The sequence below is a fragment of the Ornithorhynchus anatinus genome, chromosome 7 (assembly GCF_004115215.2).
Source record: "Ornithorhynchus anatinus isolate Pmale09 chromosome 7, mOrnAna1.pri.v4, whole genome shotgun sequence".
NCBI classification, from domain to species: Eukaryota; Metazoa; Chordata; class Mammalia; order Monotremata; family Ornithorhynchidae; genus Ornithorhynchus; species Ornithorhynchus anatinus.
Genome location: NC_041734.1, coordinates 3713590 through 3733926, shown reverse-complemented (window position 1 = coordinate 3733926; position 20337 = coordinate 3713590). Strand labels below are relative to the sequence as shown.

General features: G+C 43.2%; 1 protein-coding gene across 3 annotated transcripts in view; it reads right to left on the bottom strand.

Moving 5' to 3' along the window:
* The window catches only part of CPA6 (carboxypeptidase A6), a 125117-nt gene that overhangs the window by 86401 nt on the left and 18379 nt on the right, over positions 1-20337 (bottom strand). The window contains exon 1 of one of the 3 annotated variants that reach the window (XM_029068230.2): positions 4339-4508. The exons of the other annotated variants lie outside the window; for them this stretch is intronic. Coding sequence (XP_028924063.1) covers positions 4339-4370 — 32 coding nt within the window. The 5' untranslated portion in view covers positions 4371-4508. Of the gene's footprint in view, positions 1-4338; positions 4509-20337 lie in introns of those variants that run through there. 3 annotated transcript variants of the gene reach the window in all.

Here is a 20337-nt window from a genome sequence, read left to right as displayed (position 1 = left end):
AGAAAACAGGCCAGGTACCTCAATCTCGTCCACTACCCCACCTCTTACTTCTGGCCTGGAACTTCCTCCCCCTTCATATCCGATTTAGGATTACTCTTCTTAGTTTCTGTTACGGATTTTTGCCAGAGAAACGACTCTGATCTCGCAATCGCACGGGAGGGTTTCGTGACCTTGGTGTAGAAATGAACAGACTCAAGACAGGGAGCCGAGAGAGCAGAAAATGGAGGGAAGTGGCTGCCACCCGCTCACCCCACGGGGTAGGAGTGACGAACAGCCACGAGCCGTCCCGAATCGGGTACCTTTATTTGCAAGCATTTCCGCATTCTACTCCACCGCAACTCTTCCAGTGGGCACCCCAAATCCCCCCCAACCCCCTTGCATTGGCCGGAACTCCACCCTCCATTCAGAAGCAGTTCTTAGTAGTGGTAATGTAATTGACACAACGTTACCCAAATTCAACTGATTGATCTTCCACAGGAAGGAGATTACATGGAGACAGGATGTCTAGCACAATATGGGAAGGAAACAGATCAGAGACAGGATGGTAAATCGTCCAGTACACTTTCCAAACCTTATTAAAATCACATCTCCTCCAAGAGGCCTTCCCTGACTAACCTCCAATTTTCTCTTCTCTCACTCTCTTCCGCAACACCCGTGCACCTTGAGCTGCACCTTTTATCCACCCCTCCCTCAGCCCCACAGCCCTTATTTACATATCCGTAATTCATTTTTTTATATTGTCTCCCTGTTGGACAGTAAGCTCCTTGTGGGCCGGGAACGTGTCTAATCAACTCTGTTAGCCGGTACTCTCCCTAACTGCTTAGTTCAGTGCTCCTCATTCGGGAAGCATTCAACAAGTATGAAGGATTGATCGACTGATAAATTAGTCCTTAGTATATACAAAAGGACTATAAGTGGCTGTGAATGTCCAAGTGCTAAGGGGGGGTACTTGGGAGGATTTGACCTGGGAGGAGAAAATTAACCCTGGAAAGCCTCCTGGAAGAGATGGGATTTCTGGAGAGCTTTGAAAATGGGGAAAGCTGTTGTCTGGCAGATTTGTACATGGGAAGGAGCTCTGGGAAGAGGGAAGGACTTTAGCAAGGGGTCAGGGAATCTGAGAGATTGCACCAAGAAGAATAAGACTTCTTCCAAGAAAACTTGCTGGTTTTGCTGGAGTAAACTTTCTGTTCCCACCAACCATACATGAAATCCAGTGCTTAGAACAGTGCCTTACACAGAGTAAGTGCTTAGGCCCGCAATCTCGGTGTCATTCTTGACTCGTCCCTCTCGTTCACCCCACACATCCTATCCGTTACCAAGACCTGCCGGTTTCACCTCTACAATATCGCCAAGATCCGCCCTTTCCTCTCCACCCAAACGGCTACCTTACTATTACGGGCTCTCGTTATATCCCGGCTAGACTACTGTGTCAGCCTTCTCTCTGACCTCCCTTCCTCCTCTCTCGCCCCGCTCCGGTCTATTCTTCACTCCGCTGCCCGGCTCATCTTCCCGCAGAAACGATCTGGGCGTGTCACTCCCCTTCTTAAACAACTCCAGTGGTTGCCTATCGACCTCCGCTCCAAACAAAAACTCCTCACTCTAGGCTTCAAGGCTCTCCGTCACCTTGCCCCTTCCTACCTCTCCTCCCTTCTCTCTTTCTACCACCCACCCCGCACGCTCCACTCCTCTGCCGCCCACCTCCTCGCCGTCCCTCGGTCTCGCCTATCCCGCCGTCGACCCCCGGGTCACGTCCTCCCGCGGTCCCGGAACGCCCTCCCTCCTCACCTCCGCCAAACTGATTCTCTTTCCCTCTTCAAAACCTTACTTAAAAATCACCTCCTCCAAGAGGCCTTCCCAGACTGAGCTCCTCTTCCCCCTCTACTCCCTCTGCCATCCCCCCTTTACCTCTCCGCAGCTAAAGCCTCATTTTCCCCTTTTCCCTCTGCTCCTCCACCTCTCCCTTCCCATCCCCACAGCACTGTACCCGTCCGCTCAACTATATATATTTTCGTTACCCTATTTATTTTGTTAATGAATTGTACATCGCCTTGATTCTATTTAGTTGCCATTGTTTTTACGAGATGTTCTTCCCCTTGACGCTGTTTAGTGCCATTGTTCTTGTCTGTCCGTCTCCCCCGATTAGACCGTAAGCCCGTCAAACGGCAGGGACTGTCTCTATCTGTTGCCGACTTGTTTATCCCAAGCGCTTAGTACAGTGCTCTGCACATAGTAAGCGCTCAATAAATACTATTGAAATATCATTATTATCATTATATTTCTGTATGCAGGAAACCTCCACAGAAGCTGGCCCTTAATCGTCTATGCCTGTAATAAAATCGTCCATTTCATGTCTCACCAACACTGTTCAGTTAAGATGAGCCTTTAGGTATATGAGCTGGACCCTAAATCTTTCCACAGGTTTTGAACAAGACCTAGAGTTTCCAAAAACCTTGAAGAGATGCAAAAATAGCGACTTACTGGTCTAGCTTTTTCAAGCCTGCTCCACCCAGAACTATCCCCTCCTAAAAATTCCTCCCTCTTTTTTCCCCCCTCTGCATGTACAATGAAATATCATCTACATATAGGTGAACTAAAGGTCAATGAATGGAGATTAGCTATGTAATCTCGAAGAGCTGGCTATTGCCCTGAAATTCCAAATTTGATTAAATTATGGCTGATGGCTGCCTCTCATGACAAAAGAAAGATCTAATTGATGCCAGGGACAATGGAATATATGGTTAACAATTAATTCCTTAAAGAGAAAAAGAAACAGACTGAGCTATTTAGGCTGATAGTAAACGGAAAGTAGCTGGAAACATTTAGGAGATGAAATTTCTTATGGAAAGAGTTTTCTAATTGCCCACTGAATCATCTAGATAATAAATGCAATGTAGGCTTTACCGTAAAAGGGATATTTTACTCCTCGGATGCATGCTAATAGTATGTTATCCAATTTCTTCAATACCCTTCAGCAACAGCCTTCCCGCATTATGGTGATAATACTGGAGGAGAGTCTCAAATCTCTTCTCTAATACAGTAATCTGTGAACCTGATTCTATTTGCAAAACCACACAGAGATTTCGGACCACATCTTGCAAAATACACAGCTGCAGAATGCTGGAAAAGAAACAACAAATTCTGGAAATTCTACTGCCTTGGAATTGGCTGCAGCAAACAACTTGTATTATAAATCTAACAGGAAAGCCCATACCAGGGGCAGTGTTTGGGGGATGTGCTAGCTTTACTTTTTGGAGATTTTATGCGATTATTCATATATTTGGCAAAGGTGCAGTTCCACAGTGCCTCCCTGTGCTTCAAATCCCGGCTCGGCCATTTGTCAGCTGTGTGACTTTGGGCAAGTCACTTAACTTCTCGGTGCCTCAGTTACCTCATCTGTAAAATGGGGATGAAGACTGTGAGCCCCACGTGGGACAACCTGATTCCCCTGTGTCTACCCCAGCGCTTAGAACAGTGCTTTGCACATAGTAAGCGCTTAAAAAATACCAACATTATTACATTATTATTCCCTGAGTGAAATGTATGTCCCTAAGTGATAGTTGGGAGGTGTGGTGGGGAGAGAGTACTCAGGTGACATAGAAGTGTTGAAGTAGCAGAGGGTTAATAAGGTGGCTGTTGGGACCTGGGTAGGCAGGAGTAAAGAACTTAGTACAGTGCCTGGCACATAGTAAGCACTTAAATACCATTAAATAAATCAACAAACAAAAAAACTCTTCTTGAACTGGCTAAGGGTGGCTAGCATTATGGGATGTCCAGAGGGTTAACAAGGCAGGGTGTTGAAGTGCAGTGAGTTTCTCTTTTGTTTATAACTTCAGCCACAATCACAAACAAAAGACTTTCCAGGTTGCAGTAGAGAAAGAATTGCAAGTTGGTCTTTGTAACCACAGACCCGTCTAATGGTTAGCTGGTCTGTATCTTCAAACCAGAAGTGTAATTATATGCATGTATATCTATAACCATTGTATAAACACATAAGCATGCATGTTTATAAGGGTAAGTGTCCACGTGGTTTAAAATAGCTTTTCCCACTGCTTCTCTTTTCCCAATTATGTAGTTTCTGTATATTCATGTTATCGCTGCAATGTAAGCTCACTGTGGGAAGCGTATCCACCAATTCCGTTGTATTATACTTCCCAAACATACCCTTATACTTGGATTCGAACCCTCTCTCAGCTCCGCAGCACTTATGTACATAGCCATACTTTGTATTAATGTCTGTCTCCCCCTCCATCCTTGTAAGTTCACTGTGGGAAGAGAACCCATCTACCAACTCTGTTTTACTGAACTCTCCCAAGCACACAGTAAGCATTCAGTACATACCATTGATGATGATGCCCCAGCTGGGAAAGCATTTTTTATTTCTACAGACCAGGTTTATCCATTTTGTGAAAGTGTCAATTCCTTCCTGTTGCATTTAAAAGCCATTTTCTTTCCCCACAGTGACTAGAGCAGCATCAGCGTTGCTCAGACCGACGCCCATCTAATAGATGTCCCAGCATCCCATCGCGATTCCTCATCTGGCATCCATTAGCAGCAGCCACCTGGCTAATTCTTTATTGCCGAGCAAGTGTGAAGCGATTGCTACAGTGAAAATCAGTTACCCTATTTGCTTTCCAAGCACCAACTGCCTTCAAAGTAATTTATAATCACCAAGCTAGTTCTGTCTTCAGAGTAGGATGAACATCCTGAAAGAGCCTTTTGAATGCCTTTTTCTAAAATAATAAGACTAGTAATAATGCAAACTATAAAAAGTAAACAATAAAATAAACAAGTTAGGAATCATAAAACTTAAATCATTATCCAATCCCTTAAAATGGTTAGAGGACATTGACTTTCTCAGTGTCCTATGGGAGACAATACCTTAATCTGGTTCAAATGGAAGGGGAAAGGGAGAAATTGCAGCCTAGTGTAATTGTAACACCATAAACAGCAACAAAAGTACAGTGAACAACTCTCCTCTCTTCTAGACAATTTTCTCTCCACTCTCTCTAAAGACACCAGAACTGGACAGTCCACTAGTATTTTCATAAATGCTTACATTTAAGGAAAATTTCCTACCCCAACAGCTTTCTTTTTAAACCCTCTGGATAGAGCCTATCGTATATGAAGCATCTTGTATATGGAAGGGAGCTCTGAGAAGAGAGAAGCTTCCCATTGAGGAAGCTTTTCTTGAAGTTAGGTCTCATGTCCGTGGCTGCAAGGATCATTAGACCACAATGAATCAATCAGTGGTTTTCATTGAGAGCTTACTATGTGAAGAGCGCTGTACTAAGCACTTGGGAGAGGGCAATAAAGCAGAACTAATACACTACACAACAATGCCCTTTACTGGAGATTAAGGCTGATACTGTTGTGTGTTTTTTTTTCAAAAAACAAGCAAGGAACCTTTAAGAGAGATGTACATCATTTATGTTCTTTCGACAGCGTGAAATGGTCCAGTTTTGTACAGCAGTTTGATCTGAGCCTTTGTACCGTTATCTTATTCATTTTAAAATGGCAGAAAGGGCCAGCTGCAGTAGTCTTTGATTTAAACACTTCTCTCTCTTCCTCTGTCTCTAAGATGGCTCTCATCATGAGGTCTCACAGGATCAACTGTTGGTTTCCCAGCTCTTTTTCAATTAGGCTCGAGGCTGTGACTTTGTGAGGAAAATCAGAGTTCCAAACTTACAGAAAACAGTACCTTGGGAGCCATAGAAACTTTGGCAATAAGGAACCAGACAACTTAATAGGGTTTTAAAGAGCAGGCCCTGATGTCAAATGCAGTCCCAGTGAGAGAGATAAAAGGATGAATCATAATTGGGGTGGGGAAAAAAAGAAGACACTTAGTAGAATATAAAGGAGTGGAGTTATCTTAAGGGGGGTAGAGGTATTTACAAGAAAGCATTTTAAAAAACAAAACTAAACAAAAACCCTGAATCCTTTTGTATTTATTTTAAAACTTAGCGAATGTATTTCACCATTTGGACGAACATCAAAACCACAGAAAAAAAGGCCGAAGTGTTACATCTTCCCAAACATTGGCTTGCAAATAATAATAATTATGGTATTTACTAAATGCTTTCTTCAAGCCAAATTATTGAACTAAGCTAGATGTGGGAAATCGATTTGGACCTTGTTCCTGTCCCGCATTCAGAGAGGTGGGGAGAGTAGAGATTTTATCCCCACTTTACCAGTGAGAAAATGGAGGCCCAGATAAGTTTAAGTGATTTGCCCCCAAATCACACACAGCATGTGAGTGGCTGTGCTGAAATTAGAACTTGAGTTGTCTGACTCCCTGTACCATGCTTTTTCCACTATGCCATACTTTCAATGTTACACTCAAAATTTGAGTTAGAATTTTGTGTGTTTGGAAGAACTGGGCTAATGATATCTCCTACAATTTTTTTAAACTACTCAAATCAACATGGAAATATAAATAATATCCATAATTTTAAAAGATATAGAGTAGGGATTTAGAAGAAGGATAATGCTTAGAAGACATATTTACCCTTCCCTGCCCTGAAATCCCCACTCTTAAATGACAGTGATTTGGGGCGGGCGAAAGCATCGCCTCCCTTCATGGTTACTGCTTCAAATGGACCAGTGATTTTTCTCCCTCACTCGGTGAAATGATCATTCCTACTGACCTTACACAGACATTATTTTGTAATTGTCATATGGTAAGAGTTTAATAAATACCACAAAGATTAAGTGGCAATTTATTCCTTGCCACAGAGTTCATAAGTACAGATGGATCAGTGGGGTTTCTAATCACCCCTAAATTACACGTGGCATTGTGTAGGACTGTGGGCAGATGGGAAGAAACAAGGCAAAAGCTTAACCCTCCGCTTAGTGGACCTGGGTCAGAAGGACCTGGGTTCTAATCCTGGCTCTGCTGTGTGACCCTGGGCAAGTCACTTAACTTCTCTGGGCCTAAATTACCTCATCTGGAAAATGGGGATTAAGAGTGTGAGCCCCACGTGGGACAGAGATTAGGTCCAACCAGATTAACTTGTATCTACCCCCAGCGCTTAGAACAGTGCCTGGCACATAGTAAGTGCTTAACAAGTGCCATAATAACAGTTATTACCACCCAAATAAGAAACTAGACATTTGGGTACCTTCTCCTGAGTCCAAACTCCAACTGCTTCAACTCCGAGCTCAGGCAAGCCCCCATTTCCTCTCAACCCCCTAGCCTTAATTATCCTCTGGGACTGTCAGTACATGTCAGTTTTGGTGGGTTTTTTTGCAAAGCTAACTTAGCCATCACTTCAAAAGGCCCAGCCTGTGCATGACCACTTTGTTTAGGGAAGGGGTACGGCATACCCCTACTTTGCTTTCAATTGGGACTCTGAGCCACACATAAAACTTTTATGATTTAATTGCACCAGAAGACCTAGCACCAGCTGGCAGTAGCTAAAGGTATGCGTTAAGTATGAGCTGTGTTTTCGAACACGAGTTTTAACCTGCCTGCTGGACTCACCTGAATACTCATCCTACAGTCTCAGACCCGATCAGACTCACATGAGAATTCAACATGCTCCAAGTACATCTATGCCATTGTAGAAGCCTGCCATGCCAAGTGTCGCTGAGCATATCCTTAAACTACAGCACAATTATGGAAACTCCATGTTCACATTTCAATGCCAGTCGACTGACAGTTCAGGAAAAGGAGGCAATATAGCTAGATGGAAAGAGCATGGGATTTGGAGTCTGGACAGGTAGATTCTAATCCCAGTTTCACCACTGGCCTGCTGAGAGCCTTTGGGCACGTCACTGTACCTCTCTGCAGCTCAATTTTCTCATCTGTGAAAGGGGGATAAAATTACTTCTCTCCCTCCCTTCCTCTTAGATTGTGAGCCCCACGTTGGACATGCGCATGCTGATTTTCTGGTACTGACCTGACTTTCTTCTACCTACCACAGTTTTCTGCACATAGTATGAGCTATGAAAATACCAAAATGATGATTACAAAAAGTGAGAACAAAAGAGGAACCTAAATGGCCCACCTTTAAAGCTAGTCACCCTGTGCTCTGTTGGACAAGGGTCAATGGTGTGCGTGTGTGTGAGTGTGTGTGTGTGTACAAAAATATATACACATATCATATTTAAGTGCTTACTTACTATGTGACAGGCACTGTTCTAAGAGCTGGAGAAGATACAAATAATCAGATTGGACACACATCTCACATGGGACTCACACTCTTAATCCTCATTTTACATATGATGTAACTGAGGCGCAGAGAAGTCAGGTGACTTACCCCGGGTCACACAGCAGGCAAGTAGCAGAACTGGGATTAGAAGCCATGTCCTTCTGACTCCCAGGCTCGTGCTCTTTCTACTAGGCCACATTGCTTCTCTATTTGGTGTTCCGGTTTAAACTCAGACGGCTGACTTTGAGAAGCAAATGCTCCGTGAAACACAAAGCAGAGAGTGCTCTTATCTCTCAGAATTCATTGAATGCCTCTCAGAATCCAGCCTCGTGTTTGTAGCACATTTCCCTCAGTGAAACCCAAAGGCTTTTCATTAGTAGCTTTGTTCTTAGAGGGGAAAAAAAAAAGAGGAGAGTTTCCACTCCGACATCTGTTTTGAATGTATTCGAATTTTCATGACTCTCTCCTCGTTATTGGGAAAGTACTGACCTAATAATTTATCTTCCTACCTAGTAATCAAATCCATCCATGCAGTTTTCTAGCCACACAGAAACACCAGACAGAAGGCTGAATTGCCAATTCCTTTTCAAGTCACTCTCTGGATGAATTGAAAGATGGAACTCTTGTTCGCTCAGGGAGCATTTCTTTCTTTAATTGGGAAAACTTTGGGGATAAGGGGAGAATATCCACCATGACTCAAGGGATGATCAAAGCAAGAAAAATACAATTATTTTGCTCACCTTAGCCCTCATTCTCCTTGAACTCTTCCCACCATAGTAGCTGGTCCATTACTTCCCTCCCACCTGCTCCCACTATTTTCAAAGCATTTGTGAAGGCCTATCTCCCCCATTAGACTAAGTCCAAAAGAGGAAGACCTCAAAGCAACACTAGGTAAGCTATGTTAAAAAATGTCCAGTAAGATATACAGAACACACAAATGATTTTTTTCATATTTTTCCAAATTATATAATTTAATCCTTTACAACAACATATGGTAAGGAGGCCAGATATCTTAAACTCATTTAGAAATAAGGAAACTGAGGCACAGGGAGTTAAATGATTTGCCAAAGGTCACATTGCAGTCCCAAGGCAAAGAGAAGCAGCATGGCCTAGTGGATAGAGCATGGGCCCGGGATTCAGAGGACTTGGGGTCTCATCCCAACTCAGGCAAATACTTGCTGTGTGACCTTGGGCAAGTCAGTTAACTTCTCGGTGTCTCAGTTCTCCTACTCCAATAATAATAATGACAGTATTTGTTAAGTGCTTACTATGTGCCAAGACTGTTCTAAGCACTGGGAGAAATAGAAGATTATCAGGTTGCCCCGGGTGGGGCTCACAGTCTTAATCCCCATTTTACAGATGAAGTGACTTGATGAAGCACAGAGAAGTGAAGTGACTTGCCCAAAGTCACACAGCTGATAAGTGGCAGAGCCAGGATGAGAACCCATGACCTCTGACTCTCAAGCCCCAGCACTTTCCATTAAGCCTTGCTGTTCTCCCTTCTAGACTGCGAGCCCCAAGTGTGACACAGACTGTGTTCAAACTAATTCACTTGTATCTAACCCAGCACTTAGAACAGTGTTTTTGACACAAAGTAAGTGCTTAACAAATATCACTTAAAAAAAATAAATAAATAAAAGCTGGGACTAATATCCAAGTCTCCCACCTTCCAAACCCATGGTCTTTCCATTAGGCCATACTAATTAATGTTATTTCTCTTTTTAAGTAACAATTTCTTCTTTCCATTTGGACATTTTGTTCATAATCTTTTCATCCACTTCATCTGGAAAACACTGAGACCGAAGAAGAGTGAAGCCTGGATACAGAAGATGCAGAGCGGAAGGGGAAAAATGTGGGGAAAAGGAAAGCGGCAGGTACTGAACAAGATACAATCGTCTGATAAAGGTCATCTCAAGTTGGAGGGAATTTGGAGAATTAGGAACTCTCCCAAGCACTTAATAGTGTTCTGCACCAGGAAGAGCTCAATAAATACTATTTATTGATTGACTGATAGAGCCTCTTATTTCCAAGAGGAGATAAAGGCATATCCTGGTCTTGGGAGGAATTTGGAATGAGAGGAGGGGAGTGATAATAATAATAATGGCATCTGCTAAGTGTTTACTATGTGTCAGGCACTGTACTAAGTGCCAGGAAGCATATAAGCAAATCAAGCTGTCCCGTGTGGGGTTCACAGTCTCAATCCCCATTTTACAGATGAGTAACTGAGGCCCAGAACGACAAGTGACCTAGCCAAAGTCACACAGCAGGCAAGTGGTGGAGCCGGAATTAGAACCCGTCACCTCCTGACTCCCAGGCCCGTGCTCTCTCCACTACGCCACGCCGCTTCTCCCTTGTGAAAAAGACAGGGGCGATTTTGCAGGTTCAGAGAGGTTTCACCGTCTTAGACAAACACCCCAACCCAGAACAAGTCGGATTGCTGCTCCAGTCAAGGGATCTGGCTACGGTTCAAAAACAGAACAGCATTCTCATCCTAGAACAGGAAGTTAGACCCCGGCAAGCAAATGATCAATCAGTAAAATGTATTGCACGCCTACTGTTAGCAGACCACTTCTATTTGGCTGGAATGCCTTACTCTCCCCTTTCTGTTCACCTTTTAAAATTCATGAGGAATTTATGAAAAAAAGGAACAAATGGTCAGCAGAACCAGTGCTTTCCCTCTTCCATCTAGGAAGAAAGCGACCAGCCCAGCAACACAGAGTACTTGAGTTGATTTTAACTGTTTCCATGCCCTATGGAGGTTGCATACGCATTGTTTTCACTCTCTTACTGTCATGATCAATATTCATTCATTCGATTGCATTCATTGAGCGCTTACTGTGTGCAAAGCATTGTACTAAGCACTTGCGAGAGTACAGTACAAGAGACATATTCCCTGCCCACAGTGAGCTCACAGTTGAAAGGAGGAGACAGACATTAAAATAAATAAATAAATGACAGCTATATACATAATATACCAATATACTATTCCAGAATATATCCAGGGGCTTGATCTTTTGGATGTGATGCAAGGTTCAGTTTGAATATGCTTTCGAGGGCTAATAGTGTCCGTTCATGAAATGTCTGAGTGAAATGCAATCAAGCTGCGTTCTAATCCCAGTTCAGCCACTTGCTTGCTGCATGACCTTGGGTGAGTCACTTAACTTCTCTGTGCTGCAGTTCTCCTGTCTGCCCTCCTACTTAGGCTATAGCCCCATGCAGTAGAGGAACTGTTCCAACATAATTATTTTGTATCTACCCCAGTGCTTGGAACAGTTTTTGACACATAGTAAGCACTTAACAAATAACATAAAAAAGCCCCCACACTAGACATATTGAGATAGGGGAAACCAACAGGAGAAGAAGATCTGACAATGAGCCAAGCTATCAGCTGTTCAGAAAAAAAACTCGCCTGCTAATTCTGTTGTATTGTACTCTCCCAAGTGCTTAGTATAGTGCTCTGCACATAAGTGCTCAATAAGTACCATTGACTGATTCCTAAGCTCTCACTCAAAACACATTCTCTGCTAGAACAGTTTTCAATGAACACATCCTCTTGTGTGTCCAGGCATCGGTCTGCGCAAGAAGGCAAAGCGGATTTAAGGACCAGAAGAAAGATGAAATTTCCGTGTGATGAAAGCACGCTTCGCTTGGAAACATGCGAACTGTGTCCTAACAGTTGCATAGAAATCTGTGATTTATTTTCATGCGTCGGCCGCAATGAATTTCCTCACCGAACTACTTTTCTTTGAAATTTTTCAGTAAGGCATACGAACAACTGGCAGTAAGCACAGTTTTCTAATTAAGGTTTTCAGAGAGAAACATATTTTTCTAAGAGTGCTTTATTACTCGTGTACCATCTCCTTCCTGGGCACTGAATTATTTCCAAAGGGTCTGAGTTAGGGTACTATTACTCTAACTCTGATCTCATCCTGGAACGGGCCTCTTTCTTAATCAATAGTATTTATTAAGCACTTACTATCTGCAGAGCATTGGTCTAAATGCTTGGGAGACTTTCTCACTTGAGTGTCCAGCTAGGGCAGCTTCCACAGGAGCCCAGCCTCTCACCTATTGAGTGCCCTGTTGCCCAACAGAATTGTGGGCGGATTGGACTTCCCTCATTTTTTTCTTTCTTTTTTTTAAAAATGGTATTTGTCAAGCACTTACTATGTGCTTAGGAGAAGCAGCGTGGAGTAGTGGATAGAGCACCCACCTGGGAGTCAGAAGGACCTAGATTCTAATCCCAGCTATGCCACTTGTCTGATGTATGATCTTGGGCAAGTCACTTCATTTCTCTGAGACTCATTAACCTCACCTGGAAAATGGAGATTGAGACTGTGAGCCTCACATGGGACAGGGACTGTGTCCAACCTGATTTTCTTATATCTATCCCAGCGTTTAGAACAGTGTCTGACACATAGTAAGTGCTTAACAAATACCACAATTATTACTGCTATGTGTCCTAAGAACTGGGGTACGTACAAATTACTCAGGTTGGACATAGTCCCTATGTCAAAAGGGCTTCATAGCCTCTCATTTTCATTTTCCAAATGAGAAAACTGAGGCCTACAGAGGTTAAATGACTTATCCGAGGTCACACAGTAGACTAATGGCAGAGCAGGGACTTGAGCCCCAGTCTCCTGACTCTAGACTGTAAGGTTGTTATGGGCAGGGAATGTGTCTGCTAATTCTGTTGTGTTATATTCTCCCACCTTAATTATTCTTGATGACCTCCCTGCCTCCTCTCTCTCCCCATTCTGGTCTATACTTCACTCTGCTGCCGGATCATTTTTCTACAAAAACGTTCAGTCCATGTTTCCCCACTCCTCAAGAATCTCCAGTGGTCTCCCATCCTCCTCCATATCAGACAGAAACTCCATACCACCAGCTTTAAAGCCCTCACTCACCTTGCCCCCTTCTACCTCACTTTGCTGCTCTCCCGGTACAACTCAGCCTGAACACTTTACTCCTCTAATGCCAACCTAGTCGCTGCACGTACCGACCTCTCATCCGCGTCCTGCCTCTGGCCTGGAACGCCCTTTCTCTTCATATCCAACAGATGATCATTCTCCCTAAGTTCAAAGCCTTATTGAAGGCACATTTTCTCCAAGAGGCCTTCCCTGACTCAGATCTCATTTCCTCTTTTCCCACTCCTTTCTGCATCACCCTGATTTGCTCCCTTTATTCACTTCCCCCAGCCTCAAACACTTATGTATAACTCCCTAATTAATTAATTTATTTTAATGTCTGTCTCCCCCTGTAGACCATGAACTCATTTTGGGCAGGGAATGTGTCAGTTTTTATATAGTACTCTCCCAAAGGCTTAGTACAGTGCTCTGCACCCAGAGCTCTGCACACAGTAAGCGCTCAAAAAATACGACTGAATGAACAGTAAGCGATCAAATACAATTCATCGATTGATAAAAATCCCAAGAACAAAAGAACACAATATCTAACAGAAAAAGACACCCAGATTTTATCATATACTCAAGCAACAAACCTGGGACCCTTGTGCTCTTCCAAATGGAGTTTGGAACTGCAGACCACCCTACTGAGCAGGCTAGTTTTATTGAGAGGTTCCATTTGCTAACTAGCAGATGTGAAGTGTTCTAATGGTTGCCAGGGCCCAGATGATTTAGAAAAAGATATTTACAGAGAAACGGTTCCACTGTATAATCAAGGGTCACTGGCTGAATTTAGCTCAGTCCTCGGGTCCCTTTAAAGCCGGTGTTACTTCATAAACTCGTGAGGGCGGCCCACTTGTTCTGCTACGACAGTGTAAATCACAGTTCTGAATCAATATGACCATTTTGGTTAGTGGATTGGAGGAATTCACTGTGACAGAGTTAGGCTTCTGGAATCTGTAGGCTTGCGGGGTAACAGAGACAGACGATAAATAAAACAAAAACAGCTCATGTTCTCGCATAAACACAATTCCATTGGGTTAAAACTGCAGTGCCGATAAATAAGAAATGAAACCCGTAACTGTTAGTGTAGGCAGTAGAGTTAGGTTTTTGAACTCTGTTCTGGGTAGGACACTCAGTTCTCCTATAACTTTCATTCATTCATTCAATCAATTGTATTTGAGCACTTACTGAGTGCAGAGCACTGTACTAAGCGCTTGGAATGTACAATTTGGCAACAGATAGAGACAATTCCTGCCCAGCAACGGGCTCACAGTCTAAACGGGGGAGACAGACAACAAAACAAGTAGACAGACATCAATACCATCAACATAAATAGAATCATAGATATACACACATCATTAATAAAATAGAGTAATAAATAATATGTACAAATATGCACAAGTGCTGTGGAGAGGGGAAGAGGGAAGAGCAGAGGGTGGGAGTAGGGGGAATGGGGAGGGGAGGAGGGGCAGAGGGAAAGGGGAGGGCTCAGTCTGGGAAGGTCTCCTGGAGGAGGTGAGCTCTCAGTAATGTTAGTCAATCGTATTTATTGAGCTCTCATAACGTTATGTTGTTCATTCATTCATTCAATCGCATTTATTGAGTGCTTACTGTGTGCAGAGCACTGTACTAAGCACTTGGAAAGTACAATTTGGCAACAGAGACAATCCCTACCCAACAGCGGGCTCACAGTGGTTGCCAAACCCCATGTTATGGAAAACATGTGTTTCATGTGGGCAGGGAATGGGTATAACAACTCTGTTATATTGTACTCTCCCAAGTACTTAGTATAGTGTTCTGCACAATAAGTGCTCAATGAATGTGATTGACAGTGGGAGCGGGGAGGGTGGTATACACAAATGGTAGCAGCAAAAGCACAGAAAATACATGGAGTATCAAAATTATGTACCAATTTTCATATTCCATTTATATTTATGTTCATCAGATGAAAATATGAGTATTTATTGAATTTCCAGTGGGTGCAATGCATGAGAAAGAGCAGAAGCATGAGACATGATCCCTGATCACATAGAGTTTATTCTTTAATAAAAAGAGTATCCCTCTAGACTATAAATCCATTGTGACCAATGGATCGTTTCTACCGACTCTGTTTTCATTCTCCCAAGCGTTTAGTACAGTGGTTTAGTACAGTGATTGAGCTTCAGTTTCCTCATCTGTAAAATGAGGATTAAGGCGTGAGCCCCACGAGGAACAATCTGATTACTTTGTATCTTCCCCCAGCGCTTAGAACAATTATTATTATTATTATCCTAGGGCAGACCCCACCTGTGCCTAAGGAATCCCCATACCAACTGCGAATGTGGAAAGAGTGTGAGTAGTTGAGTGTGGGCTATCTTCCCTGCTTTCAGCAAGACTCTCCAAAAAATCTTGGGCCACTGATTTCACTCCACACTGAAACCCCTCCCCATGGCCTGTGGCCACTTTCCTTTTCTGTATCTTTAGTGAGTTTTTTTATGAAAACACCAACTTATTTTGAGACTGCGTTTGGATTAATGACCCAAGCCCTGGATAGAAAGAGCTCGATTGAGTCCCCAGTCTGGAGTTGATACTCTGCTATCAAATTTCCCCATTTCTGATTTTTATGGTGACTCCCTGCAGGTCATGTATTCCCTTTCAACAGCTCACTGCTGGGCTCGTAAAGGAAAATTAGCTGTACTGCTGCAATTAAACTTGGTGAAACACTGTGCAAACCCGCTCTATCTAATCAGACTCAGACGGGGAATGCCTGGGGCAGTTTGCAATCATCATGTGAATATTTCATTCATTGTTGCTAAATCCTTATTTATGAATTCAATTTACAACCTAGACACTTGATCTGGGAAACATTTCCAGAGCTTTCTAGAGTGGCCAAATAGATTCATTTTTTTTAAAATCTAATAATGAAAAGAGATTATCCAACCTCCACACTATATGGCCTAAGTGATCCCATAGGCTTTCACTTGCTTTATCAAATTATCCTTGGACTGTATATGTTTCTGGTTTATTACTTGTAGTACAGAGAGATACAATGGGTACACTTTCAGCGTGGTCTTTTCAGAGCCAGTTCTAAGTTACTAGGTGAGAAATCAAGAGATTGGAGAAACAGCTAGTTATAGAAAACTTAATCCTTGTCTTTTAAACCTAACCAAATCGCAAAATTAATATCATCACAATTTCAAGAACTGTTACTTTAAAATGACTCATCTCATTATAAAGTTTGCAGAGGGTTCACATGGAGATTTGTAAAAGAATACTCTCATTTAAATATAAATAGGGACAAGGCATCCAGAGGATATGCAGCATGGCTTAGTGGATATAGCATGAGTCTGGGAGTCAGAAGGACCTGGGTTCTAATCTGTCTCCACCGCAGGTCTGCTGTGTGACCTAGGACAAGTCACTTCACTTCTCTGGGCTTCAGTTACCTCATCTGTAAACTGGGGATTAAGAGTGTGAGGCCCATGTGAGACAGGGACTGGGTCCAACCTGATTAACTTTTATCTACCCCAGCACTTAGAAAGTTCTTGGCACAAAGTGCTTAACAAGTACCATAATAATTATTATAATACCGATTATAATAATTATTAATTAATGTGGCAATAGAACCCTCCTACAGCACGCAAGTACTTTCCTCTTCTCCCTTTATATTCAGTCTCTTGGGGAATTCATCAACCTGTATGGCTTCAACTAAATGGGTGATTCTCAAATCAATCTCTACAGCCAGGCATAACTACTCACTAGCCAATTGATCAATGGTACTTATTGAGCACCATTCATTCATTCAATAGTATTTAATGAGCACTTACTATGTGCAGAGCACTTACTAAGCACTTGGAATGTACAAATTGGTAACAGAGAGAGTCCCTGCCCTTTGATGGGCTTACAGTCTAAAGGGGGGAGATGGACAGACAAGAACAGTAGCAGTAAATAGAATCAAGCACCATATGCAGAACACCGTATTATGCGCTTGGGAGAGCACAGTACAGCAGAATTCGCAGAAATGTTCCCTGCCCATAACCAGCTCACAGGCTAGAGGGGAAGTTAGGCACTTTGTCTTATATCCAGGGCATCTCCACTGAGAGATGATTAACAGCTGACAGGGTAATGGCCAACAAACAGAACATGTCTGTGCTTCCCCGTTATTTCTTACAGCTGTAAATATTTTTTTAATAATAATAATGATAACTGTGGTATATATTAAGCCCTTATTATGTGCCAAACACTGTTCTTAGCACTGGGGTGGGCACAAGCAAATCGGGTTTGACACAGTCCCTGTCCCACTGGGGCTCACAATCTTAACCTCCATTTGATAGATGAGGTAGATAACTGAGGCACAGAGAAGTTAAGTGACTTTCCCAAAGTCGGACAGCAGACACATGGCTGATCCGGGATTAGAACCCAGATCCTTCTGACTCCAGGGGCCCATGCTCTATCCACTAGGCCACACGGCTTATGTCTGACCTCAGAGTGTATGGGCAGGGAATGTGTCTGCTAATTCTGTTGTACTCTCCCAAGTGCTTAGTACAGTGCACCACACATAGTAAGTGCTCAGTAAATACCACTGATGGATGGTCTGACTGACAGAGAATCATACCAAATGCTACTCCATTAGGTGATGCACTCCTTTTCACCATAAAACCCACTGAGGACTTTGCTCATTTTTAATGGTATTTATTAAGGATTTAATGACCCAAGTGCTAGGGTAGATGGAAGAAAAGCAGACTGGACACAGTCCCTGTAGGGTGATCAGCATCTTCGAAGAAGGGAGAAGAGGTGTTTTATCCCACTTGAGAGATGAGGAAATGCCTGCCCAGAGAAGTTAAGGCACTTGCCCAAGGTCACATAGCAGGTAAGTGGTGGGGCCAGGACCAAAACCAGGGCTTTCTGATTCCCTATCGCATGCTCTTTCCATTAGGCCATGCTGCCTCCCATTTATACAGTACAATGACAGGGACGTGATCTAGGATGGGACTGTCACATGGCAGACTGTGACTGAGAAACCTAGGAGATTATTGGGAAGGAAAACACTTTGTCATCATTAATGATATTTATTGAGTACTTACTGTGTGCAGAGTACTATACTAAGCACTTGGAAAAGTGCAATATAACTGAGTTGGTAGACCTGCGGCCTAATGGATAAAGCACAGGTCTGGGAGCCAGAGAACCTGGGTTCTAATCCCAGCTCCACCACTTGTCTGCTGGGTGGCTTTGGGAAAGTCACTTCACTTCTCTGACCCTCATTTCCCTCATCTGTAAAATGGGGATTAAGACCGTGAGCCCCATGTGGGACACGGACTATGCCCAGTTTGATTAACTTGTAATGATGATGATATCTATTAAGCTTTCACTATGTGCCAAGCACTGTTCTAAGCTCTGGGGTAGATACAAGGTAATCAGGCTGTCCCACATGGGGCTCACAGTCTTCATCCCCATTTTACAGATGAGGTAACTGAGCCACAGAGAAGTTAAGTGGCTTGTCCAAAGTCACACAGCAGACAAGTGGCGGAGTGGGGATTAGAACCCAGGTCCTCAGACTCACAAGCCCGGGCTCTTTCCACTAGGTCACACTGTTTCTCTCTATCTTGTATCTCTTGTATCTCCCACAGCACTTAGTACAGTGCCTGGCACATAGTAAGCCCTGAAATAACATTAAAAAAAAACCCAAAAAACCTCCAAACCACCCAATAAACAAACATGCTTCCTGCCCACAAGAGTTTATCAAACACAGAACTCACTTCACCCTCATGATCACTCATATTTCATCAGTCTCCCCAGTCCTATCCACCGCTTTCAGGCAAGGAGATCTACCTTGTTCTAACCCCTTCCCACCCAGCCTATCTTTCTATCACAAGTCTAGAAAAGCTCTTTTCTCAGGAAAGATGTAAGCACCGTAACTCTAAAGTACAAGCAACAAGAGGGAGACACGAGGCCCCCATCTAGCCCAGCCCTCCAATTTTTAGAAGTGATGATAAAAAAACATCTGGAAAGTTTGATTTTTTTTTTAGGGTATTTATTAATCACTTCTATGTTCCAGGCACTGTACTGAGTGCTGGAGTAGAAACAAGCTGATCAGGTTGGACACAGTCCAGGTCCCACATGGGGCTCACAGTTTTGACCCCCATTTTACAGATGAGGTAACTGAAGCACAGAGAAGTGAAGTGATTTGCCCAAGGTCACCCAGCAGACAAATGGCAGAATCGGAATTAGAACTCAGGTCCTTCCAGTTCCCAGGCCCATGCTCTTTCCACTAGGCCACACTGCTTCTCTCTGTTACTATGCTACAGGTTACTAAGTTACTATGTTTCTAAGTTACTATGCTTCTGCGGACCTTGCCACACCGGGCATGCCCAGTGTTCTAGTTATACACACACACATGCCAGCTGTGTTTATCCCCCAGATTAAACATTAAATTAACCCATCGGATAATAAACTCTGCTCATTTAATTAAGCTCTTGATGACAATTACATGGGAAAACACTTGGTCATTACGCCAGAATGCAATGCCTCTTTTGGAGTGTGCAATTATTTTAATAACTATGGCTGCCTTAATGGGGAAGTCCACATACCCACAAACACGGACGTGTACTTGTTTTGGAGCTCACATCAGAGTCAACGTCTGTGGTAAATCACTTTGGGTCAAAATTCCACTTCAAGAGGTGTACTGAGGAGGTGGAATTACAAGCCCTTTACCAAAATCAAAGAAGATTTTGGAGTAGTAGGATACACTAAGCACTTGAAAAATCAAACTTTCCAGATGTTTCTTTATCATCACTTCTAAAAATCAGAGGGCTGGGCTAGATGGGGGCCTCGTGTCTCCCTCTTGTTGCTTGATAGCATTAGAGAAGCAGTGTAGCTCAGTGGAAAGAGCACGGGCTTGGGCGTCAGAGGTCATGAGTTCTAATCTTGGCTCCACCACTTGTCAGCTGCGTGACTTTGGGCAAGTCACTTGACTTTTTTGTGCCTCAGTTACTTCATCTGGAAAATGGGGATTAAGACTGTGAGCCCCACGTGGGACAACCTGATTACCTTTTATCCCCACCCCCCAGTGCTTAGAACAGTGCTCGGCACATAGTAAGCGCTTAACAAATGCCATTATTATTATTACTATTCTCAGTGATTCCATGGTATCAGTGTTCTGCACACAGCAAATGCTCAATCACTGTTTGATAAATGGGGTATCTTGTCCCAAAAGCATGGTGATACTGATCTGAGCTACTGATCTCCTCCTGTCCCTCTTCCTCCCACTCTACGAATCATCTCCTCACCCTTATGCTGTTGTTCCCCTG